Source organism: Martes martes (genome assembly GCF_963455335.1).
Source record: "Martes martes genome assembly, chromosome: 10".
In the NCBI taxonomy this organism is placed as follows: domain Eukaryota; kingdom Metazoa; phylum Chordata; class Mammalia; order Carnivora; family Mustelidae; genus Martes; species Martes martes.
In genome coordinates this window covers 35782647-35808363 of record NC_137898.1, presented here as the reverse complement: position 1 = coordinate 35808363, position 25717 = coordinate 35782647, and the positions used below count along the sequence as shown (strand labels likewise).

General features: G+C 36.7%; 1 protein-coding gene across 3 annotated transcripts; it reads right to left on the bottom strand.

Annotated features, from left to right (window-relative positions):
* Positions 1-1127: 1127 nt before the first annotated feature.
* CCDC34 (coiled-coil domain containing 34) lies at positions 1128-25381 on the bottom strand. Of its 3 annotated transcripts, none has more exons than XM_080817506.1 (6): positions 24726-25381; positions 19117-19252; positions 11595-11702; positions 3852-4010; positions 3150-3291; positions 1128-1663 (listed from the first exon to the last, which is right to left on the bottom strand). In XM_080817506.1, the coding sequence occupies exons 1-6, from the start codon at positions 25055-25057 to the stop codon at positions 1446-1448; spliced, it is 1095 nt and encodes a 364-aa protein (XP_080673632.1). In that variant the 5' UTR covers positions 25058-25381; the 3' UTR covers positions 1128-1445. The 3 variants fall into 3 exon arrangements, with proteins under 3 accessions (XP_080673632.1, XP_080673631.1, XP_080673633.1); XM_080817505.1 differs by having other exon boundaries at positions 24717-25359; XM_080817507.1 differs by lacking the exon at positions 11595-11702 and having other exon boundaries at positions 24717-25068.
* Between the last annotated feature and the right edge of the window lie 336 nt (positions 25382-25717).

Sequence of the window (25717 nt, the reverse complement as noted above, 5' to 3'; positions counted from 1 at the left end):
CTAATTAATTGATGATGAACAAAAAAAGTCTGATTAGAATTAGGGTTATAGTTAAAAGTTGCCTAAATGACTTAATCTATGTGTGAAATTGAAGGTTTCTTAAATACAAACATATATTAAACCCCCAAGAATTCAGGCCTCTATATGCTTTGTTTTTAACACATACAAAGTTTATTGCTACTCTGGCTAATTGTACATTCTCCCAACACAGGTGAATTTGTTAAAGAATCATCACCTGGAAATATCACTGTGTCTAAGAGGTTCTCAGAAGGATCATCAAGCCTCTAAATCTCACCAATATTCTGACCCAATGAACCCTACTGACTCCTCCCAAACTGTTCTCTGCTTAGAAGTGAATTTTCCCAGATCTCTTATGGCGTGAACACCCTTCCAAGATCTTACTCCTGTTTCTTTGTGTTGGTCAGCACCACTGTACATTCATCACCGGAAATGTGACAGATGACTAAACTAGCAGAAACATGGAATATGCTCTAAATAGGTACCACTTTTAAATGAACTTACTGAACTTTATATTGTCACAACAAATCTTCATTTCTTGATGGTTCCTAAAAAAAGATACAGAGTTTTAAAATTTAATAAAAAGTGCTGAGTGTTATTTTTGTAATCCTTTGAACCTTCCTTACTTAATATGTATTTACTAATATGATCTCAGCTTCAATAAAATACCACTTAAACTTTAACATTAAAAAATAAGGTACTAAAAAAAAAAATAAGGTACTGATAATCTTAATTTCAAAATTAACCACCTAATTATAATTAATGTATAAGTATTTGTATAAAGTTTAGCAAAATATCATTAGTGTTTCATACCAATCTAAGATCCAGAGCATATAATAATGTTTCAAAATTTATGTTTCAAAATTTACGTTTCAAAACTCAACCCTCATTTCTTTGTTACAAAACATGCCTCTAGTTGGTTATTTAAAAACATTTAAAAATATTTACAAAGGAAAATACACCAAAAGTTATCAACAAAGACTGTTTTTGATTACTGTAGTCTAACCCATTTAAATTCTTCTAAGAGTTATCTTGAGCATGCAGTTTAGAAATGCTTGTCTGAACAATTTAAGCTTAATCTTACTATGTTCATAAACACAAACACAGAGTATGAAAGAACACAATACAAATTGTTGGTTTTATTGGCATTACAATGTAGTTTTAATACAAGCTAAATATAAACACAATTGTTAGATATTCAGTCACTTATCCTGGGAAACAAAATGCCAAGATCAACCTTGAAGCACTTATAAAAATGAAAATGTATAAAGGATCTTCAATTAGCTCTAAGGACAACATATACAAATGCAAAAATGGGAAAGTGCCAATAATCACATCAAATGCTGAGCTGTTGACTGAGGAATAAAAACGATTCTACTTTTAAAATTAAATAGCTTCAGGTAAAAGCATGCAATTTCCCACATCCACTATCTTTGTATTTTGCACAGAGTTCCAAGGCAAAGATTGCTTCTGGCTTTCTGAACCACCAGAGAGGACGATGACCTGCGTGGCTGACTTATCACAGGCCTTTTAGTCTTCTTTCCTGATAGGTCCTTAGCTTCTTTGCAAGGAGGCATATGAATGGGTTTCCATGGAATTGGATTATAAAAGGCTGGTTCTGGATAAGAATTTCCACTGTAAAAATCTAAAATTATTAAAAAGTCAGAACAAAACAAAACAAGAAAAAAACTTCTTGAGATCAAAGAAACTACTTATTTTTTAATTCCTAGAAAAATGTTACAGTATCAAAAGGGCAAAAATATCGCTGACAAGCCAATTTAATCCATTTAAAATTTGAACTCTAATATATTTTCAAACAAGTAACATTTTTCAAATATAGTAAGTACTGCAGTAAAAATGAAAATATAAGTGATAATTCTAACTCCAAAGAGTGTTGTCAAAATCTACATAAATAAAAACTCATATAAAAATTTTATTAAGAAATCACTTTTAGAACCCTTAAACTGATCAAAATCTTCATTTTCCTAACTCAGTCTAGGAAACCACTGTTTGTGTATTAGTTTTCCCTAGTCAGACACTGAATTTTAGAGAAAAGAAAGGTATATTGCATTATAGCTAAGGTGAATCAAAACTCTTATTCGGAATCACTGAAATTCTAAATTATTATCAATCAAATTAATCTGATTACAAACTATCCCTGTAATTTTGATTATTAAGAGTAGTAGAGCATTTGCAGACAAATGTTTATTAGAACACCTCATTAAAAATGCAAAATTTGATAAAATAATCCGTTATTGTAGCAAACAACTTCTAGTCAACATATATATTCCCACCTTAAGTTTTAACTGTACTAATCATTGTTAGGTTAAAACCACTGCTTATTCCTCTTTTTTTTCAAACAGAAAAAGAGAAAGCAAGGAGCAGACCATGCCTAGTGCCTAATAGCTGTAATGGATGACTTTTGTGACACGTAGGAGAGGCCTAAACCCTGACAGCAGGAATGTGTTGTTCAGACACTGGCAACCCACTTTGACTGCATAGATATGTCAACACACACTTCACTAAGATGGTCAAAACAAAGTCTGGAATATGTTCTATTGTGTGAACAGAACAGAATGGGGTAGTTTTAATAATAAATCACTTAAACAAGTGAAGGCAGCTGTCAGCAAGGTATGAGCTTCCAACATGAAGTACAAAGAAAAACATGCACTGCCATTTATAATCAGAGCAAGCCTAAAGGCCAACCAGTTTTGTGTCCGGTTCATGTGCTGCCTAGTATTCCACCCTGCAAAAGGAATGTACCAAAGACATTGGAAGCTCAGCCTCAGAGAAGGTTAGAAGAAGGGGAGGAAAAATGATCTCTTAAATATATCCTCATGAAGGCTTCAAAAACCAAAAACTTAAGAAAGTTCTACGTGTTTCTTACTGGCAGAAATCGTTACTTTGCAGTTTTGCAACTACTGCCTTTAAAATATACCTAATTTATGAGAGAATGACAAAAAATTTGTAGTATCTCTATAGGAACATAGTGTGTCATAATCTTCCAAAAAATAGTAATTTGAAAGAAAAATGAATTTTACACATATCTATTTATGTCAAAAGGAAACATAATGTATAATATTTGCCCCTGTAAGCCATATTTATCTAAGCCACATAACATAAAAACCAACCTGTAAGTTTTCCATTGGCATAACCATAGCTCTTTGCAGCTGGACGAGGTTTATTTTTTGCATTTTCCAACCATTCCTTAAACCTTTTCTCTGCTATTTCCTTTTTTTCCTGTAATTCAGCTTGCCGTTGTTTTTCTTTTTCCTTAAAATGACAAGACCCAAGAATCTCTAGTGATGTTCTGTAACTAAAAATTCTATTCAAATTCCATTGACTCTTCTTCCCCAATAGCTTCCCACCCCAATGGCTTACTGATCATAAATACTAAATCATATTTCTATAAATTGATTAAAAAATTAAACATGATCAGGGATGTAATCTAAAGGTGGCTGCTTCTACACAAGACATCAAACCCAAGAAGGAAAAATGCAATTTGCAGTTTTAAAATAGAACAGTAACTTACAATGTAATAAGACTTTCATAAAAGTGCATAAAAAATATTTAAAAGCATAAACCATGAAAAAAAGTTTGAACCTGACTGAAAACATATCAACAAGCTTATAAATATTCTTCAACCTGAAAAAGCCATAAATGCATATTCATTTCTGAAACTTCCACATAGTATAAAGAAGTAGGGATAGTTTCATGTCTTTGTTTTATGGTAAAGTGGTGCCTATTTTCTATTAGAAACTTTTTATACAATATAGTTGGCACATATGAACACTAAAGCCATATATTCCAACTGGTTACTTTAATATAAATACCTTTTCTTTCTTCTTCTTTTCACATTCTTCAGCATTTTTCTTCTTTAACCATTCTTGATATTTTTCTTTTGCCTTTTCTTGCAAATGTTCTTTCTCCAATTCCTTTGCTGCTTTTTCCTCCATTTCCTTATTGATTTTTTGTTCCCTTTCTTTTCTTTTCTTAAATAAAAAATGAAAGAATTTCAATTGCATTATCTGTAATTATGCCCATATAAGCAAGGAATGTTATATGCAGTAATTTTCTAAACTTCAGTTATTTCTTAAAAGAGATGGTAACATAGTGGTTGATACAATGTAGCTTATGAAAATATATAACATACCTGCAATCGCCTGGTCAATTGTAGTCTACCAGCTTTGATACAAATTTCATGAGGACAGTAACAAAGACCTTGCCCACCGAAGTATACTCAGAGGTTGTGACAGTACTAAGTAAACAGTAGGTGCTCAAAAAAGATTTGTTGGTTAATGAACAGAAATTACAACTCATTAGACTATTCTAAATCTTGTATTTTATAGTAGATGTTTACCTTCACTCTAAAGTAGAAGCCATATATGTACATTTCCTGACAGTATGCCAATACAAATACTTAGATAAAATCTTTGTCATCTCTGAGGTACACAACACAAAAAAAATAACATTTTGGACCATTAAATACTGTTATAAGGGCACATACAGATAAATCTCTAGCTACATAATTCTTATAAGTTCTACACAGATCAGAGGTGGCAAACTATGGTCCCCAGACCAAATATGGTCCCGTATTTGTAAATAAAGTTTTACTGAAACATGGCCAAACCCATTTATTCATACATTTATTGTCCGTGGCTGCTTTTGCACCACAACAGCAAGTTGAAGAGCTACAACAGAGACTGCACGGGCTACAAAGCCTAAACTATTTATCTGGCCCTTTAAAGAAAAAATCTGACTGTAACTCAATGTTTTTTTCCTTTTCATTCAGAAGATAATCTAACAACCCACCTATATTCTAAATAAACCAATAACATGGCTTACTCTCCTTATCAAAGGTTTAGAAAATAATTTTCAAGGGCTAAGTGTATGCAGTACAAATGCCAGATGCATTACCCTTCATGGAGCAAAAGAAATATGATCGAAGAAAAAAATTCTTCCCTTGAAAGCATCTTGTAGAATATGTTAATGTAAGTAATTCAATTAACAACCAAGTAACAAACATCAGTTCCATAGAATATACGTCAGATGCCATACAGGAAAGACAGGTTTTAAAATTCAAAGCCCAGTGCGCTTGGGTGGCTCAGTCAGTTGAGTGACCAACTCTCAGTTTCGGCTCAGGTCATGATCTCAGGGTCGTGAGATCGAGCCCATGTAGAGCTCCACTGCTTCTCTCCTTCTCCCTCGGCCCCTCCCCACTGCTTTCTCTCTCTCTCAAATAAATAAATAAATAAAATCAAGTCCAAGATGCTATGTGTACTTCTGTCTTGCTGGTCAACCAACAGCTGCAACAAGGAATCCTTTCTGGCTGAGAACACAATTTCCATTAAAACAATAGTGGACTTCATACTGTCAGAAAAGCTACAAGATTAAAAATAATCTTGTAGTATATTTCACTGTCTGACTCATGAGACTCCTCCACAACCTCATCAACAAGGAGTCATCCAGTCCCTACGTTGTCTTCCATTATAACAGCTAACATTTATTGAGTGCTGACTCTTCTTATTACTTTTGTATATACTTTATACATATGTACTATATCAATTCTTATAACCACAATATGAGGTAGGCACTATTATAATCTCAACTTACAAATATGGAAATGAGGCACAAAGAAGGTAAGTCATTTGCCTAAATTCACACAGGTGGTAAATGGAAGATCACAGATCATACAGACACCAAAATGAATGTTAAGAATAATTTTATGTTGGGGCGCCTGGGTGGCTCAGTAGGTTAAAGCCTCTGCCTTCGGCTCAGGTCACAATCTCAGGATCCTGGGATCGAGCCCCGCATCAGGCTCTCTGCGCAGCAGGGAGCCTGCTTCCTCCTCTCTCTCTGCCTGCCTCGCTGCCTACGTGTGATCTCTGTCTGTCAAATAAATAAATAAAATCTTAAAAAAAAAAAATTATGTCAATTAATTCAATTTAAATGAAATGCCAAAGTTCCTTAAAATATATAATTTTCCAAAACTGATTCAAAAAGAAAATAGAGTATCTGAATAACACTCTACTTGTAAAAATAATTCAGAATTTAAAACCTTCCCACAAAGAAAACCCCAAGCTCTAATAGCTTCACTGCCAGATTTCATCACACATTTAAGGAAGAAATAATACCAATTACTACACAAAGTATTTCAGAAAATAGAGGAAAAAAGGAATACATCCAAACTCATTTTAAGAATCCAGTATTGTTCTGATACCAAAACAAGGCATGGAAGTCACAATATACTAATAGGGATGAGACAAGATAACTGTTCTCATCATCAAAAACTTGAAATTTTTAGAGATACGTTTAATGAAAGATGTATAATACCACTATACCTTGAAAACTAAAAAACACTACTGAGAGAAACTAAAGATGACCTAAATAAATAGAAAGAAAAATCATGTTTATAGATTTAAAATTTGATATTACTAAGATGGCAATTTTCTACAAAATTATCTATATATTTAATGAAATCACAATAGTGTCAGGTATTATTAAAGCAAACATGATCAGAGAAATTCATAAGCTGATTCCAAATTATATATGGAAAGACACAGAATAACTAAAAACAATTCTGAAACAGAAGAAAAAAGATGGAAGATTTATACGATCTGATTAGAAGAATTATAAATTCAATAATTATAAAACTACAGTAACAGAGTAGTGTGGTACTGGCACAGGACTAGATCAAAGGGAGAGAAAAGGGTCCAGAAATAGACCCATGTTTATATGGCCTATAGATTTTAAACAAAAGTGCCAAGGTAATTAAATAGGGAAAAGAGAATCTTTTCAACAAATAGTGCTAGAACAACTGGACATCCATATGCAAAAAAAAAAAAAAGAACCTTGACCCTTAACTTATACCACACATTACAATTAACTCAAAATATACATATAGGTAAAACTAAAACTAAAGTTCTACACCTTCCCAAAAGAAAACAATGGAGAATATTTTCATACACTTGGTGTAGGCAAATGTTTCTTAAATAGGACACAAAACCCACAAGCTACACAAAAACTTTTTAAATATGGAACTTTATCAAAATTTAAGACTTCTCTTTAAAAAAATACTATAAGGAAAATTAAATGGGAAGAAATACTTGCAATACATACATGTGACAGGACTTAAAGGAATATAAAAGAAAACATGCAACTTATGAATAAGACATACAATTCTTCCACAAAAAATTTAAGCACAAAACAAAAACAGGAAATGAGATGTAGAAATGGTTGATAGCATTACAGACTGAATTGGGTGCCTCAAAATTCTTATGTTGAAGCCTTAACCTTCAAAGTGACTATATTTGGAGACAGGACTTTTAGAGAGGTAATGAAGGTGATTAAAGTCCTAAGGGTAGGGTTCAAATTCCATAGGGCTGGTGTCCTTATAAGAAGAGACAACAGGGATATTCATGCAGAGAGAAGGGCTTGTGAGGGTATGGAGAGAAGGCATCCATCCTGCAAGCCAAGTAGAGAGGCCTCAGGAGAAACCTTCACTGATAACCTGCATTTTAGACATCCAGCCTCCAGAACTGTAAGAAAATAAATTTCCATTGTTTAAGCCACCCAGTCTGTGGAATTTTTTTATGGCAGCCCTAGCAGGTTAATACAACAAGCTTATGAAAAGATGCTAAATATCATTAGATCTCAGGGAAATGAAAATTAAAACAGCAATAACATACCACCACATAGTCACTTAACTGAAAAAGACAGACAATATCAAGTTTGGCAAGGATGTGGTGCAACGGGAACTTTCACACAATAGTGGTGAAAATATAAAATGATACAAGCATATTAAAAAACAGTTTGGCAGTTTCTTTTAAACACATACTTAACATACAATCTGGCAATTCAGTTCTTAAGCATTTAACCAAGAAATGAAAACTAATGTCCACAGCACAACTTGTACATAAGTGGTCATAAAATTTTATTTGTAATATCCCAAAACTGAAAACAGCACATTTTTCCACCAACTGGTAAATGGATATACAATTTATGGTTACTGCACAGAATACTCCACAGAATGGTTACTGCTACTCAACAATAAAAAGGCACAATCTTAATAGAGCAAATTTTAAAAACAAAAGAGGCCCAATGCAAAAAATATATATTCTATGATTCCATTTAAATGAAATTCTAGAAAAGGTAAATCTAATCCACAGGGAAAGAAAGTAGACTAATGGTTTTCTTGGAGCTGGGACTAGTTGCGGGTGGGGAACAGGGCTTAAATGCCAAGGGGCAGAGGGAACTTTTTGGAGTCACAGAAATATTCTCTATCTTACTGTAGTGATGTTTATTACACAGGCATATAAATTCGTCAAACCTCATCCAAATTAAGATAGGGTTATTTTACTGTATGTAAATTATAGCTCAATGAAGTTTCTTTTAAAACATCAAAAAGACTTTCTGTAGAATTTAAGCTGGAGAAGAAAGAACAGAATGCTTTTAGTTAGCACAAGGAGAGGAGAGCAGGCACTCAAAGGGATGCACTAAGACAGAGCAGCCAGCTACTAAGTGGCTTCAGATTTTCCCGCACTCCAGTTCTATACCACACAGAGCACAACAATAAATCTTCCCTTTTTAAAGACAGAGCCCTGAGAGAACCTTTGTTTCTTGTAACTAAAGGAAACTAACAAAATAACTGGGTACCTAAAGTTTCAAAACCTCTATTTTGGTTCCTTCAGTAGTATCTGGAACATAGTAAAAGTGTTGAATGCATGAATGATGCATTGGATAAGTGTTATCATATGCTTTATCAATCTGAACTTTTTACATTGAAAAATCAGTTCTATGTTTTGAGAACTAAAAGTAATTTTATTTTTAACTATTTCTGAAAACAGTGAAGGTAAAATAAGGCCCTTTCAAAACATATGTGATAACACACTGTAAAAAAAAAAAAATCTAGAAAAATGAATTAGTATGGCCACACAAATGTAAGAGTACCAGATAAGATAAGCCATTTATTTGAAAATGATTTAACAATTTAGTGTCATATTAGAAGAAACCAACTTTGCTAATGGATATACAAATTCTTTTTGTCTGATTGTTTTTGCTAGAATACAGAGAAAATGACTTAGAGAAAATTATGCCACAGATATACCTAAAATGTGAATGAAGCTAGAGGCAGCAGGGACCACACACCATGAAATGTAAACAAAGATGCCAGACGGGAAGAGAAGAACCAGGAAAGCAGTCTTTACAAAGAGAGGTAAATCTAACTGAGACTGAAAGAGGAAATCTGATAGGTCTGAAAGGAGAAAAAAAAATAAGAGTAATCAATTATTCCTTAACTTGCACAAGAGGTCTGCAAAATAAATAAATTTAAATTCTCAGAGCTTATTTTGAACCATTCTCACTCATACTTATGAAATCTTGCTTTCAATAGTTGGTGATTTGTGTCAGGACAAACAATTTCCAACCAAAAGAAAAAAAAAACTTTTTTCTCAAGTAACTGGATTAGATCTACTGACACTAATTAAAATAGAGACTATATCATCTCTTAGCAGTATCTTACATTCTTAGACAAATAACAACTATGTTTGACTGGCATGGTAAAATGAGCTTAATGGAGTTAAAAGATAAGAGAAGCTTTTAGAGGAGAGAGCATACTATTCTATACATGTAAAACTGGTTTTATGGCTATAAACTGCACAAAATATCACACAGACCTTGCAAATAGTCACACAAACTTAGTCTGATTTGGGCACTGATTCACAAAGAACTTTCTTACTGTATTATGGAATGAAGCAAACTTACAAATAATAATGATTTACTTCTGAAATAAAGAACAAATACATTTACAGTTATAACACACACACTTCCAGCCAATTTCCTTCTTATAATACCTGGATGATGTCATCTTCAACTTACTGAAATTATTGACCAGGTACTCTTACTAATGCCACTGAGCATTAGATTCAATAATGTTAAGGACAATTAGAATTAAAAATTTAAGATTCTGTCTTATACTCTAAACATCTAACTAAACTCATAAAATTGGATCAAATAATAAAATCAATACCATTCTAAATATGCGAAAATTACAAAAAAAACAAACATAAAAAAATAGGTATTCTCAAAATTTCTAATTTGTGATCCAATAAAAGAATGTATTAAAACTGAAAGATAAGAGATTTACTCATTCCAATAACAAATGTTTACTGCATTATAAAGCATGACGCTAGATCTTACATAGAAAGTAATATAAAAAATAATTCCTACTCTTAAAAATTCTTAAAATTACAAAGAAGTTAAAGATTTTGTGTATACAAAATCCAAAATAGCTACAAAATACAAAGTGATATAAACTGAATCAGGATTCAGAGAAGGAAAGAGTTTCTATTTCTAGCATGTGATCAGTGAATGATTCATGTAGGAAATACTTTGAGTTGGATAATAAAGGGAAAGGTAGGGAGGAGGATATGATGAAATTCCATGCTGATGAAGTATAATATAAAAAAATAAGGAAGTGAGAAACAGAATGGAAATTCAAAATTTCTCATGAATACATATCCCTGGAGAGTGGGGAACACAGTCTATTGCTTGGGATTTCTCTGAAATCTCCTGTGTATCTTAAAAATAACATAAAATTTTTATTATATTCCCATTAAATATCTATCTTGCTTTAACATGAAAATAACATTTTTCCTCCCAAAAATTTCCAGTAAAACCAATACTCAAAGAAATGGATCATGATTATCCTATGTGTGCTCCCAAAAGAATGCCAGTAAGATGCAACAGCGTAAGATGAAGAGAACCGCAGGTGGAAGAAGACATGGTTCAGAGAGCAGACTAGAAGATCTTTAACCAGCCAGGCCAGAATTGTTAAAACATTATTTGGAGGACTGTAGGGAATCATAAAAAATATATTTTGAACTGGGGAATGACATTTGATTTCTTCAGCAAGATCAGCCTGGCAAAGCCACAGAGGATGGATTCATTCACTCAACAAATATTTTGGGGCATCTACTATGTATCAGGCACTGATCTAGCTGCTGGAGAACTGAATAAAAAAGACAAAAGTCTCTGGTCTTATAGAGCTTACATCCAGTAGGGGAAATAAGCAGTAAATAAGTTGAAAGATATAATGAGACCAGACAGGAAGAGATCATAAACAGGAGAGTGCTGACAATAAGGGAAAGGTGGCATGAGGGAAGGCACAAACAACATAATAACTCTGATAATGCCTAGGTGACTGAGATGACAGTAGTACTCATAACAGGAATCAAAGGAAAATGGGCAAAAAATGGGTTGTTATAGATTTGCAGGCTAAGAAGTACCTGTCAACCTAAGAGATAGAAGTCCAAGACCCCAGGAAGTCTGGCCAAGATACAGAATCTGTGACTACTTACAGCAAGAAACAAGGAAGCCACATGAGTGAAAAGGAAAAGAAGAGAACAAAGGGTAGAAGACAGAGACTTGATAAATGTCCATGAATGTAGGGGAAAAAAATCAAGTCGAAGAATGAATCTAAGAAAAAATAACAAAAAACTTTGTTATGAGGAGTAATGAAAGGAAAGACTTTGAAAAAGAGCTGTCAATATGTGGGTGCAGATTTTTTTCCTCCTTACCTGTTCATTCTTTTTCTGAACCCATTCCTTGTGCTTTTCTTCAGCAATTACCTTTCTTTTTTCACGTTCTTCCATTTCTTTTCTTTTTTCTAGCTGTTGATTTAATTCCTATGGATTTTTATTCAAACAAAGGCAGCATTTAATAGAAGTACTCAAATCACATATTAAAAACAAGGCTGATATTAACCAAATTAAACAAGAATATAATTTCCTTTAGAGAAAATACACTGTTAGTGACAATAACTTACTTAAGTAACTAGTCTATGATGAAAAGAAACCATTGGTAAAAACTATAAGTCATTTTTTAAAAATGCAAATAATTGCTTGGCAGCGAAACACTAGTTTCTTAGACTGAACTTCAGCTAAATAACTCTCATTGAAATCAACTTTCCCACACATAAATTTTGGCATCACTGTACGCTATTGGCAGAAGCTCAAGAGAATTGCAACTTTTTTAAGTTATAGAAAGTTTCTAGATTTGTAATGCAGATAAAGGATTGGAGTTTAAAATAATCCCTAAATTAAAATTTTGATTCAGGGTTAATCAAAGAAGAAATGTAAAGAAACGATTCAATTTTCTTAAAGAAAAAAAAAAAGAATCCAGATTTTTCTTCACTGATTTTATAGCTTCTGGAGTGTAAAACAAAACCACATTCATATCCCAGATTATTTAACTGCCTTGCTGTCACTCGAATCTACACGTTTGGGCATTTCCTCAGGAGAAAGAATGTAGAAGGTATGGCCAAATAAAACTTCGAGCTGAATGCCACCACTCTGTCACTCATCAGTTAAATTACTGCATTAGTTGAGAATGCTGTTCAAACTAGACTCCTAGGACTCTACTGCCATAATTACTGGTTATTTTTCTTCTCTCTCCTTAGATACTAATAATCAGATACTTTTATATATCTTTCATTGGACCTCACTCCTCCTCCCCATCCCTCCCTTTCCCAAAGACTTACTACCTAGCACCTAACGGTACTAGTGGGAAAGCCAATTTTTCAACTCTCAGATAATTCCAGTGTGTTAAATGAAATGAAGATAAAACTTGACACCAAGAACAAATCTTTTGGACTTTAGAACAACTGGTCATAGGATACCTATCTTCCATGACCTCTCATCCTAAAATTCTGCTGCACAGATAATAGCTGCCCTAACTCATTCAGAAAGTCTTCCAACTTTTAAACACTATACACCCCTCTACCCCTCACAAAGTAAAATATCCATCTGGTTTTTAAAGGGGTTTTTTCATGACCTCTGCAGAGACTATGCCTTGATTATTCACTTAATGCTTTTTGGATGCAGTGTCTACTATAAAGATAGCAAAAACTAGACACAGATGAAATTCCAGACGTATCCAATCTAATGCGATTCTACATACATAAAAGAATTAAAGCACTACATTGTGAGAAGCTGTGTATAACATTTCAGAAAAAGGAAAGGGAAGGGAAGATGAGATGAGAAATAGTGTGGACCAAGGGCAGTCAGAAATAGATAGTGAGGAGATGGCTTGACTAGGCTGGGGGTGGGGAGTGGACAACTAGAAAATCAGAATGTAGTACTAACTAGATGGGAAAAAAGTCTTTTTGAGACAGGCGGAGTAAATTGAACACTATGAAGCAGGAATACATGGCAAAGGCAATGATTCTGAACCCTTAAAGCTGCAGAATGCACTTGAAAGGAGGAAAACATCTCTGAGGGAGGAATTGTGAGGGAAGGTCTGAGAAGAAGTATGTGTGTATGAAAGGCAAGATATAGTTCTGACAATCAGATATCCAAAATTTCCCAAAACAGACTTATTATTAAGGAAAGTGATTATTTAAACATACAACTAATAACATGATTGATTATATTTATGTACCCTTTTAAGATTCTTCACATAATTAAATTCAAAAATCAGGGGGAAAAAAGGATACTTTGTGTTCAAAAATTTCAGCTGACATAAGAATTAAAGATGAAAGGTCAAAAGTACCTAGAAAATACAAAACTGACCCAAACTGTGCTCTGCTCTCAGGAAGTCTGGTCAAGTAATTTGCTGTCACAGAATATACATCCCTTTCTGAGACACAACCCCTGCCCCCCAACACACAAGGCAGTGCCTCTCAGAATTCCCAGCCTGAATGCCTCCACCTGTTTACCGCCAGGATATGCCTCTTTCAGACACAGCCAGCACCCTCTTCCACAAGGCCCCTAGTATGTCTTCTGGGAGACCACTGGAGTTTCAATAGGATTATAGCTATTTTCCCACACAGTGAACACTTGATTATGGAAAACCAAAATCCAAAGAGGATCCTAAACATATATTTTTATTTCAATAGCTTTTGCTGACTTTCAAAGAACTTTTTATCACTGAAGGTAACAATCAGGAAAAGAGACAGTTTTGAGTTTTACCAGCTCTAAACCCTGCCCTACTTCTTTGCTAAGGGCTGATGAATGAAATGGCCCTATGCAGGATTGGGGGAAAAAAAAGAAAAAAGCACCTGGATTATTCACAAACTAAATAATTTTTTTTATAATTTAGAACAGATTGTATTAAAATGTTAAAGCAAATGTTAAAAAATTAGAATTAACCAAAGATTATAGAGAATTTATGGCAGTCTGCTAGAGAATTTTTTTAAATAATAGAAATTTAAATATAAAGGGCGCCTGGGTGGCTCAGTGGGTTGGGCCTCTGCCTTCGGCTTGGGTCATGATCTCAGGGTCCTGGGACCAAGTTCCACATCAAGCTCTCTGCTCGGCAGGGAGCCTGCTTCCTCCTCTCTCTCTCTCTGCCGACTTGTGATCTCTCTCTCTGTCAAATAAATAAATAAAATCTCTAAAAAAAAAAAAAGAAATTTAAATATAAAAATGTATATGATCTATAAAACCAATATGCTAGTTTTTATAATACTAATGTTCAACATTTACTACATTTGTCATTCAACATTAGTTACAAATGTAAAAAATTTTGTAAGCAGGTAATTTTGATGGATTAAAATAATTTTTAAAAAATTTAAAAATATTTTAAAAATAATTTTTAATTCAATCTTAGAGATGTCTGAAACAAACGTCTGTCTAAATGTCTGTTGCTGAAGTAAAGTTTATGAGAAGAAATAATCTTTTTAATGACCCAATTATCCTTTGAATTTTCCTTTAAGTTTTCAAGGAAGAATATAAGACAACGGGGGTAAGTTCAAAATTAAATACTAAGTCTCACCCATTTATTTCTATAATATATCTTGATATTATGGAAAAAAAAATTATTAATTGAAAACTGAAGGAAGCAGGACCCGTCCCAGCTTTGCCAGGGAATGAAATGTTGGCAGCTACTTTCTGGCCCTCAATAGGAATCTAAGATGAACTGTTCTTTATGGTTAATAATCTATGCTTTTAATGATATGATTTATAAACAAATTAGAAATGCAGTAAATTAGGACAGAAGAATAAGAAAAGCATCACTTAGAAAATAAAACAAGGAAAAGGCATGAAAAAATGTGAATACCATAAAGGCACAAAATAAACTTATAAAGTGAGTAGCTGGCCTATATATTATGATATCTCTGGCATGACTGATAGGCTAAGGTTTATGCTAAAATATTTAATTGCTTTAGAGTTAAGTTAATGATGTAGCCATAAGAAATTTCAAACTACTAAATACATGAAGAAATTTTAATCTTTCAACTAATTACACTCTGTTACATGCTTAATGTTTGCGGCAGGGACTTCATATTCATTATTTCAATCTGTTCTCAAAAACGTATCTTCAGTAGTTATTATTACCATCTGCTTTAACATGTAACAACAATGAACTTTCATTGAATGTCCTATATACTAGGCTGTATCCTTATGTTGACTTAGCGCTCATTAACAACACTATGAGGTAAGTATTATTCTTCCCCTTTTGTTGACTAAGAAATTGAGGCACAGCGAGTTTAAAGATATGACCAAGATCCATGTTTTGAATCCAGGAAGTACACCTCAAGAATTTCTGCTTTTAGCCACTCTAGGGCTGCCTCTCTAAAAGCTGGTTTATAAAGAGACTGGGGGCTTAAAGATGTGGATAACTTTCCCAAGGTCACACGGCTAAAATTTCGGCCTTGTTCTTGTGACTCCAAAGCCCAGGCTCCCTTATGAATTTCTTATAATTTAATTAGCTTCTTTTATTGTATGCTAACTCTAAAAATGACTTGAAGTGGTTTTCCTTTCTTTAATGTAACAAGTGAATTCTAGTGAGGTCAGAGATAAAGCTAAATACCATAAACCGAACCCCACTTTACCAATGGCTCACTAGATCAGTGTTTTCCAAAGTGTGAGTCCAAAACCAATTTAGTGGGTTATGACTGGCATTTAAAAACAAAACAAAACAAAATACAAGAAAGGAAAGAAAGAATAGCATACCAGGTTTTGCACAAATATATGTATGTGTAAATATACATATATGTATGGATTTATATGTGACAAGCAAAGTAGACTTCTCACCATGAACAAAATATTTTGAAAGCTACTGCACTGAATAGTGGAAATTAGTAATGTTAAAATTTGAGGCTGAGATAAGAGTCTGGGGTCTCCATAATACACACTAATCCTGAAAATAAATGAAAAACCTTTAAGAAGGCTATGATTACAATGATATCAGTAACAACACTAATAAAACAGTATCAGTCACAATATTTTGTCTCATTTAAAACTCACAAAAGTCATGTGACATAGGTATTACTTTTATTCTTATTGTATGGACACATAATTGAAACAAAAAAGTTTAAACATGCCTGCCTGGCATCAAATCTTAAGGTCTTTCTTAAGCACTCTGCCCTTCTAAGAGGAAACAAGTACTACTGTGTACTTTTCCAGGAATAAATTTATTTCTTAGAATACAAACATCATGCAATAGGGAAATAACAGAATGCACTGGTTTCTACAGTCATCCGAATCATGCCAAGCCTCCTGAATATGTGACTGCCTATCTAGTTCAAAATGCATCACAGAAATAATGAATTTCAAAACTGTATGAAAAACCTATTCCAAGGAAGATCATGGAGGGCAATGCTTCAGATCCAAGGATATTTATGACAACATAGTTACTAACAGATTAAACTTAAATATATGACAATAGTGAACCAATTAACTATATTCTTATATCTATATTTTTTAAAGATTTTACTTATTTACTGAGAGAGAGAGAGAATGAGAGCACACATGCACAGGTGCACATGAGGGGAGGAGCAGACAGAAAGGGAGAGTCTCAAGCCGACTCCACTCCTCGTGCACAGTGCAATAAGGGACTTGATCTCACAACCCTGAGATTATGACCTAAGCTGAAATCAAGGGTAGGACTTTTAACTGACCAAGCCACCCAGGCACTCTATAGCTAATACATTTAAAATATATTTTAATAATCTTAGCCAGCCATTTAGAAATGATGTTGCAAAAATATTTAATGATATAGAAATATATTAACAGTGTAACAGGCAGAAAAAAGGTTACAAAGAAGTTTGATCCTGTTTCCCTAGAAACAAGATAAACCCCTCACCATTCAAATCTACTTGGGTTCTGTGATCAAATAGGAAGAATTCAGATAGTGAGTCTGGATACTAGGGATGCCAAATCATCCAAATCTCTTTCGTTGCTAGTTTCTCAACAGCAAGTAGTAAGAGTTAAAAAAAAGAAGGATTCATGTGAAAATGTATATCACACTACTTTTTTGAGTTTGGAGAGTGAGAGTTCAGAGACAATCACAAACACAGAGATGTTCAATAGCAAGGCAGGTTGGCACAGAGAACTGAAAAACCCTGAAAGCCCACCAGATTCCCATCTCCCCACACTCACTCACTCTAGGGCACATGCTCTGAGTAATATAGGGCTTGATTCCGGTCTCTATTTTATTTTGGCATCTTTTTAAAAAAAAATTTACCAAGTAGGGGCACCTGAGTGGCTCAGCGGTTAAGCGGTTAAGGTCATGATCCCAGAGTCCTGGGATGGAGCTCCACATAGGGTTCCCTGCTCTGTGGGAAGCCTGCTTCTCCCTCTCCTACTCCCCCTGCTTGTGTTGCCTCTCTTGCTGTGTCTCTCTCTTCAAATAAGTAAAATCTTTAAAAAAAAAATTTATCAAATAAATGCAGTTGCATTTACTTTAGTTAAATGTGTATATAGTAAAGCTCTATATATGTATGTGTCTTCATTTACACATTTGTAGATTTTTTAAAAAATATTTACTTTTTTATTTGACAGAGAGAGACACCGTGAGAGAGGGAACATAAGCGGGGGAGTGGGAGAGGGAGAAGCAGAGCAGGGAGCTTGATGTGGGGCTCAATCCCAGGACCCTGGGATCATGACCCGAACCAAAGGCAGACACTTAACCACTGAGCCACCTAGGCGCCCCAGATTTTTTTTTAAAATATACACAGAAGAAAATCTGGAAAGCTATATGCAATAATATTAATCACGGTTACCTTTAGGTGATGAAATTACAGATTTTAATTTCTTAATTATGCTTAGCTATATTTTCCAAATGTTCTTAGAGTGAACATGTATTATTTTTACAATAAGAGTTATTAAAATGGACATAGCAAACTGACACAAATAAATGAAAAAATTTTGTTTTTGAGGGATAATAACATTAACATTTTTTAAGGTATTTTTTTTTATTGTGTTATGTTAGTCACCATAAAATACATCATTAGTTTTTGATGCAGTGTTCCAAGATTCATTGTTTATGTACAACACCCAGTGCTCCATGCAATATGTGCCCTCCTTAATACCCACCACCAGGCTTGCCCATCCATCCAGCACCCCCCCCAAAAACCCTCAGTTTGTTTCTCAGAGTCTACAGTCTCTCATGGTTCGTCTTCCCCTCTGATTTGCCCCAATTCACTTTTCCTTTCGTTCTCCTAATGTCCTCCATGTTATTCCTTACGTTCCACAAGTAAGTGAAACTCTATGATAATTGACTTTCTCTGATCGACTTATTTCACTCAGCATAATCTCCTCCAGTCCTGTCCATGTTGATTCAAAAGCTGGGTATTCATCCTTTCTGATCGCTGTGTAATATTCCATTGTATATATGGACCACATCTTCTTTTCCATTTGTCTGTTGAAGGGCATCTTGGCTCTTTCTACAGTTTGGCTATTGTGGACATTGCTGCTATGAACACTGGGGTACATATGGCCCTTCTTTTCACTACATCTGTATCTTTGGGGTAAATATCCAGTAGTGCAATTGCTGGGTCATTGCGTAGCTCTATTTTTAAATTTTTGAGGAATCTCCACAGTTTTCCAAGTTGCACTCCTACCAACAATGTAAGAGGGTTCCCCTTTCTCCACATCCTCTCCAACATTTGTTGTTTCCTGCCTTGTTAATCTTGACCATTCTAACTGGTGTAGGTGGTATCTCAATGTGGTTTTGATTTGAATTTCCCTGATGGCCAATGATGACGAACATTTTTTCATGTGTCTGGTAGCCATTTAACATTAACATTTTAATTTTGATAGCAGCTCTAATTTGTGAACTCATAGATTAAGCAAAAAGGATACTGTCTAGTTTTACCTCCAGAGCTTTCTGCTGCAGACGGTCACGTTCTTCTCTTTCTTTGCCAACAAACCACACTTCCCATGGCGTCAGGCTGCTTTCTGGTAGGCGCTCCTGTTTCTGCTCTTCTTGGTGATCTTCTGACTCAACCACACTATTCCAAAAGAGAGAACACATAGCATTTGCACTCAAAACTCTTTGGCTATACATTCACTTAACCATACAGTGAAAGCAGAATTTAATAATATATTTACAATATTGTGATTTTTATAAATGCATATATATGAATTATCTATAAACATACACTTAAAAAATCATGAACAAGAAGTCCAATATTTGAATTAGTTTATCTATCAAACTGCCTTGGAATTCCTTCATTATCTAAAATCACAGTATTTAAAAACCTACTGGGAAAACTCAGACCCAGTCCATTTGCCTCAGTGACAAGAATTTTTTATTCTTAAAAATCTCTTATCTGGACAACTAATTATAACACATGACCCTAATCATATCCTGAAGCAGACTTTTCCCTTTCCTCCCTTAAATAGCTCAGAGGAAAAAAAGAATATTTGTATATATGTAGAGAAAATGTGTTATGTGTTAACAATTAAGGATTCTGGGTGAAAGGTGAACAGAAATTCTTTTTTTTTTTTTAAGATTCGATTAAGAACAATTTTTATTTAAAGATTTTATTTATTTATTTGACAGAGAAAAACACAGCAAGAGAGGGAACACAAGCAGGGGGAATGGGAGAGGGAGAAGCAGGCTTTCTGCCAAGTAGGGAGCCCAATGCAGGGCTTGATCCCAGGACCCTGGGACCATGACCTGAGCCAAAGGCAGACGCTTAACGACTGAGCCACCCAGGTGCCTCTTTTAAGATTTTATTTTTAAATAATCTCTACATCCAATATGGGACTTGAATTTACAACCCTGAGATTAAGAATTCCATGCTCTATCAACTGAGTCAGCCAGGTGCCCCAGAAACTCTCAACTTTTTTCTAAGTTTGAAATTGTCTTAAAATAAAGTTACCAAAAAAAATATGGCTCTAGTATTCCGTAACATTTTAGTTGACTCCTTTTTGCCCATTCTTCAAACAGGGTGTCTACAACTCTCCATTTTGGTTAGTGCATCTCCCGTGTGCACCTCTGTCAGTCCATCTCTTCCAGGTACACGGAAAAGTAACTACTCACACAAGCTCAAGAGAAGGGGGTGGGGAAATACTGGGCCTCAGCCAGATACACAAGCCTCATAAAAATAAGCAAAAGCGGACCATTAGGACCCAAGGAAAGAAAGGTTGTTCAGGACCCAGGTGTTTATAGACTCAGCTCCTCTTTCTCTTTAACCTTCCTGCTTCAGGCCACCAACTGTCTTTCCCTCCACCCTGCACAACTTTTTCGCCCTCATAGCTTCAGTTTACTCATTTTCTTTTGCAGCTTTCTTCATTCATCCATGCCCTCCTGCAGTTGGTATTCTAGTAGGAAAAAGACACTGCTAATGTATTGTTTATTTCTCATACACATCTTTCCTTCTCCAGACTTTATCTGCTTCCACAGTCTCGACTATCACTAGGTACTGATGATCTGTCATTCCAGGCTAGATCTTTCTCCTGAGCTCCAGACTTCTTTCCAACCATCTAATAGACTGCCCCACTTAACTATAAATCAGCGACAACCAAATCTAATCATCTTCTACCCTCTATCCACTACCCTCTCCACCAAAAAAAATTTTACTCCTTGTCTTATAATCTTACATCAGTGAAGAGTACCAATACCCACCCAGCTAGCTATGTCAGCAACCCAGACCTGCAACTCCTCTTGTGCCCTGTCCAGATTTAGTCCCTCGACCACCCACACCCACATGATTACCTAGTCATGTCTATTCTACTTCTTTCCATTTTCTCAAGCCATTCTCCTCTTCTCCAACCTTACAACCACTGTCTGGACATAACTGACCTTTTTCCCCATTTCAAACCATTTTCCACAATTGTTGTCACATTCATTCTTCAAATGCATCCTTCCATCATGTCACTCCCTACCTCAAAGTTCTTCGGTGGCTCCTTTGCCCACAAAATGAAATCCAAACTCCACAGCCTGACACCCATGAATTACCTGCTGCCTATCTTCCCCGCCTCTTCTTCTGTCAGTGGCTGATCTGGACTATTTTGGTTTTGTTGAACTTAAGCAGACTGATGAATGTGCCACACCCTTGTGCTCTGTAGCTTTGTCTAAAACCGAAATGCCTCCATCTCCACATGTAGCCATGCAAGAGCTTAGATTTGAGAATAAAACATTTTGGGTGAATCTCTACCTGCTTCCTCCTGGCTAAGTACATTTCTTAACTTATTTAAGCCTCCATTCTCATCTATAAAATGGAAATAGCAGCAGAAGCTACCTCACATGGACTACTGAACGAGACAATCTATGTTAAAGCATGCAGACAGATTCTGGGCACTCAATAAGTATTTGATACATGTCATTCAGTAGGAGAAGGAGGAATATGGCTAATTCCTACTCTCCCTTTAAGATTCAACTCAGGCATTAATCTTTATTGCCTCATAGTAAAACTCTGCAAAAAATCTGGACTGAGTACCTTGGGCTTTCTGTCACTTGTCCATCTCTGCCATAAGGCTATGAATTCCTTACAAACAGAAAGCATGTTTTAACCCATTTTTTTTTATTTCAAGAGTCTAGCTTAGGGCCTAGAATATAGTAACCCCCTAAAAAATGTTTGTTGAAAGAGCACAATTAGAGGTTTGTTTGTTTTTCTTAAATGACATTTTAGGGGCATCTGGGTGGTTCAGTCGGTTAAGTGTCTGCCTTGGGCTCAGGTCATTCTCTTGGGGTCCTGGGATTAAGCCACGCATCAGGCTCTCCGCTTGGTGGGGAGTCTGTTTCTACCTCTCTACCCCACCCCCTGCTCATGCTCTCTCTAATAAATAAATAAAATCTTCTAAAAATGACATTTTAAATCTTAAATTCCTTGCCTTAATATTTTTAACAAATGATAGCGTATACATTTAAAAAATGTATAGCATATACACTACAGCTTTCCCCATAATCAAGAGATGCTCAGTAAGCAGCTTTTTGACTAAAATATTTATTAAGGCATGGTTTTCTTAATGGATAGGGTGATATTAAAACCAGGATAGAGCTGAATGAACAGAAGGCCCAAGGCTTTATTATAAAAGACTCCAAGAAAATACTTGTCATCATCTGAGGTCAGCTGTGAGTTTCATCTCAGTCCTGTCCAACACACTTGAAGGTCCATGCATCCCCTAAGCATGGCTCTAGGTACACATAAACTACCTGAGCTCATATCACCATGCACACTTGATATCTGAGTCTATCTCTGTGGTTGATGAACAATGGACAAAAGGCATAAAATCCCAAACAGCTATGGGTTTACTCCCTGCTCCATGGAGAGAGTGCCCATGGCCTGGAACTAGGGATGAGGCCATGGGCATCATCCCCAAACTGCCAAGGGCACCAACTAAAGGTTAGAGGTAGGGAGGATAACTGATGAAATTTTGTAAACATTTATCTTCCTGAAAGGAAATACTATGTTCTCTGGAGCATTTGAAGACAACCACTGCATATATCTGTTCTCTAGGAGTGGGAACCAGGCACTCATTCAGCACATATTTATTGAACACCTAATATGCATCTGACACTTGCCATACACAAAGCCTGTCAACTCCTGCATTCCTTCCAGGCCATATCCTATCCCTTAGACTCACAGGGATTGACCTACGATAAGGTTGTGATAAGGAAGGCAGCCTTAAGCCTGGGATGCTACCAGCTCATTTGGGCTTTGGCTAAAGTGAGACAAAAAAATATGTCTGGCTCTTCTCCTGAGTGCTATTTGATTAGGGGTTTGACTCCTGGAAGCTAATGCAAGGTCTCAGCAGCTGAGCTGTGGTTTTGATAGCCATCATTCCATAGGTTGCTAAACTGTACCTACATTGCTCAGTCCTGTTGATTAGACTCAAAGATATTTTCCAAAGCCTTAAAATTATTTTTTTTAATTTTTTTTTAATTTATTTATTTGTTAGAGAGAGAGCGAGCGAGCACAGGCAGACAGAGTGGTAGGCAGAGGCAGAGGGAGAAGCAGGCTCCCCGCCAAGCAAGGAGCCCGATGTGGGACTCAATCCCAGGACGCTGGGATCATGACCTGAGCTGAAGGCAGCCGCTTAACCAACTGAGCCACCCAGGCGTCCCAGCCTTAAAATTATTTTAAAAATCTATGGGACCAACTCAATCCTGAAGAATGCCTACAAAGACCCACAAGAAAATGGACTCCTGAAACTCTATCATCAAGTTCTACTATCAGGTTGATCAGAGGCCTGTTGTTGCTACGACCAGTCTGGACAAGTGGCTTGCTTGGTTACTCTTACTGATCTCCATTCCCATCAACGTACTTACTTTTACTTTTCATTCTTAAAGAGACTCATTGCTGTAACTGTGTGTGAGTCATGTCATATGGTTCCATATTCCATTCATTCACTCTGGGTATGAATGCTTTACACTAAAGGGGGCTATGTTGCTGCTTACACATAAAGCGTAGGTTCTCTGGTCTGTTTCTGAGATCTCCTGTATTGTGCCTTACACAGCTTGACAACCAGAAACTTGTAAATGTTTTCTGAAGGTGATGTATGAGTGTATTCCAGAAGGGGCCTACATTACTTAGCCTGTCTCAAAAAGCTATTCCGGCAGGGACAGGCCCTTTGTTCTTATTTCTATATATCCAGTAATAGCCATGTAGCCTAGGGAAGAGAGAACATGATCTATTTACCTCAGTACTAAACCCAGCTCCGCTAATAACTAGGTATATGCCTTCGAATCAGACTTTTTATCTGCATCCTGAGCCAGTTTTGTTATATGTAAAATGAGTAGCTTAATTTAGGTTTTAATTTCATGAGTAGAGGCCACGTCTATCTTGTTTATGGTCCCCAGTATCTAGACTAGTATATGGCACAGACTAGATGTTTGCTGAGTAATTGTAGAAATAAAAAAATTCTGGTGATTTTAATAATATATTTGGTTCTAACATTCTCTGATTCAATGATTTCTATTCTACTGTTAATTTTGAGCGCACAGACCAGATCCAACCTTGTCTGTGGATGCTGAGGTTGACATTGCTAAGCTGGGCTGCAGCTCCTCATTTATGACCCCAAATGTATACATACTGCTTACTACAACCTACTTCAGGGGCAATCAGGTTTTTCCAAAACAACTACAGGTACTACTAAGGCGCAGTAATCAATTTTGGTATTCAGGGTTTGAACAGGAGTTCTGGTGTCCACAATCTGACTTTTGAATACTCACAAAACTCCCGAAATGGTAGCAAAATTTTGTGTTTTTGACACTAGGTACGTTTTTCTGGGGAGTGAGACTGTAGAAATCATATTCTCAGGAAAAGATTAAGAATCCTAGAAAATCTGTAGGCATGCGTGCGCATTGACCCACAACTCTTGATAAGCAAAAAGGAGCAGCACTTCACGAGGAAGTGAGCAGAGCCTCTGAGGCGAGGCCGGGAGGGGGCTGGGCCGCCAGAAGGTGCTTAGAAGGGTCTAAGGAATCTTGAGAGGGGCTGTACCGGCCGGCGGCCTCGAGTTTACCTGACGTACCCCTGTAACTCCACTCCTCTCAGGCTCGCCACCTTAGCCTGTGAATCATGAGCACCTTCATCCACGTCTTCCTCATCCTCCCCGTCGCCATCGTCGTAGTCGAACGGGAAGCTCTTGTGGCCGAGGGGAGACAACAGCGACATGGTGGAATTGCTGCAGCTCAGCGGGGGCGACGGCGAGCACACAGTCACCGGCTCCAGTCCCTGCCCCCGGGCGCCCGCCATGAGGACGGAGACGGAGCCGGAGTAGGGCCGAGACCTGGACCCGCAGTCGGCTGAGGACAGCGCGTCGGAAGGTGGCGAATCGGCCCCCCACCGCCCGGCCGCCCACATCGGGCCCGCCAAGTTCAAACCGGCGGAGGGGCGGTGGCGACGTGCGCTCCCAGCAGGCCCCGCGCGCGCCGGGCCGGCCTATCCGGTCGGGCACAGACCCCGCGCTGCCATGGCGACGCGTGGAGGCCGCGAGGGCTTTGTCCCGGCCTGCCGCGGCTTGCCTCGCCCTCCCCCCTCCCAACCCCGCGGGCCGCTGCTGCCAGAGAGCTTAACTCCGCATCTCCGCTCCCCCGCGAGCTCCCGCTCCCGGCTGACAGCTCCGAGGTCGCGCGTCCCTTGTCAGCTGTGGCGCAGCAGTTCTTGTGCTAGAGCTGTGCCGTCACTGAGCAAGGCAGAGCAAGAGGCGGAAGCCAAAACTAACCCCGTACCCTTACGAGGTCAGGGTTATAAGGCTCAGTCGTGGTTTCTTTCAGCACACAGCCATGTTTTATGAGGAGGGGAGAGCGAACTTTGTCCAGGTTTCCGAGTGTATTCAAGAATGCACTTCGGGGACGATTTTCCGTTGTTCGGTAGCCCCTTGTTTGCCTGGCAACTTCAGGTAACTAGTTGTCTGTGCGTGTCAATTCTGAGGTCTTTTGAGCCTCTAGTTTACTAGGGCCTGTGCTAAGCGCTAGAGAGAGAGGAGAAAAAAACCCTACCGTCGCACGTTCATTATTTTGT

Coding starts and splice junctions, on each gene's coding strand:
- CCDC34 (XM_080817505.1), bottom strand. CDS start 25,057: ATGTGGGCGGCCGGGCGGTGGGGGGCCGATTCGCCACCTTCCGACGCG. Junction 11,703..19,116: donor TGCAGCAGAAAGCTCTGGAG/GTAAAACTAGAC, acceptor AAAAATCCATAG/GAATTAAATCAACAGCTAGA. Junction 1,664..3,149: donor TGCCAATGGAAAACTTACAG/GTTGGTTTTTAT, acceptor TAATAATTTTAG/ATTTTTACAGTGGAAATTCT.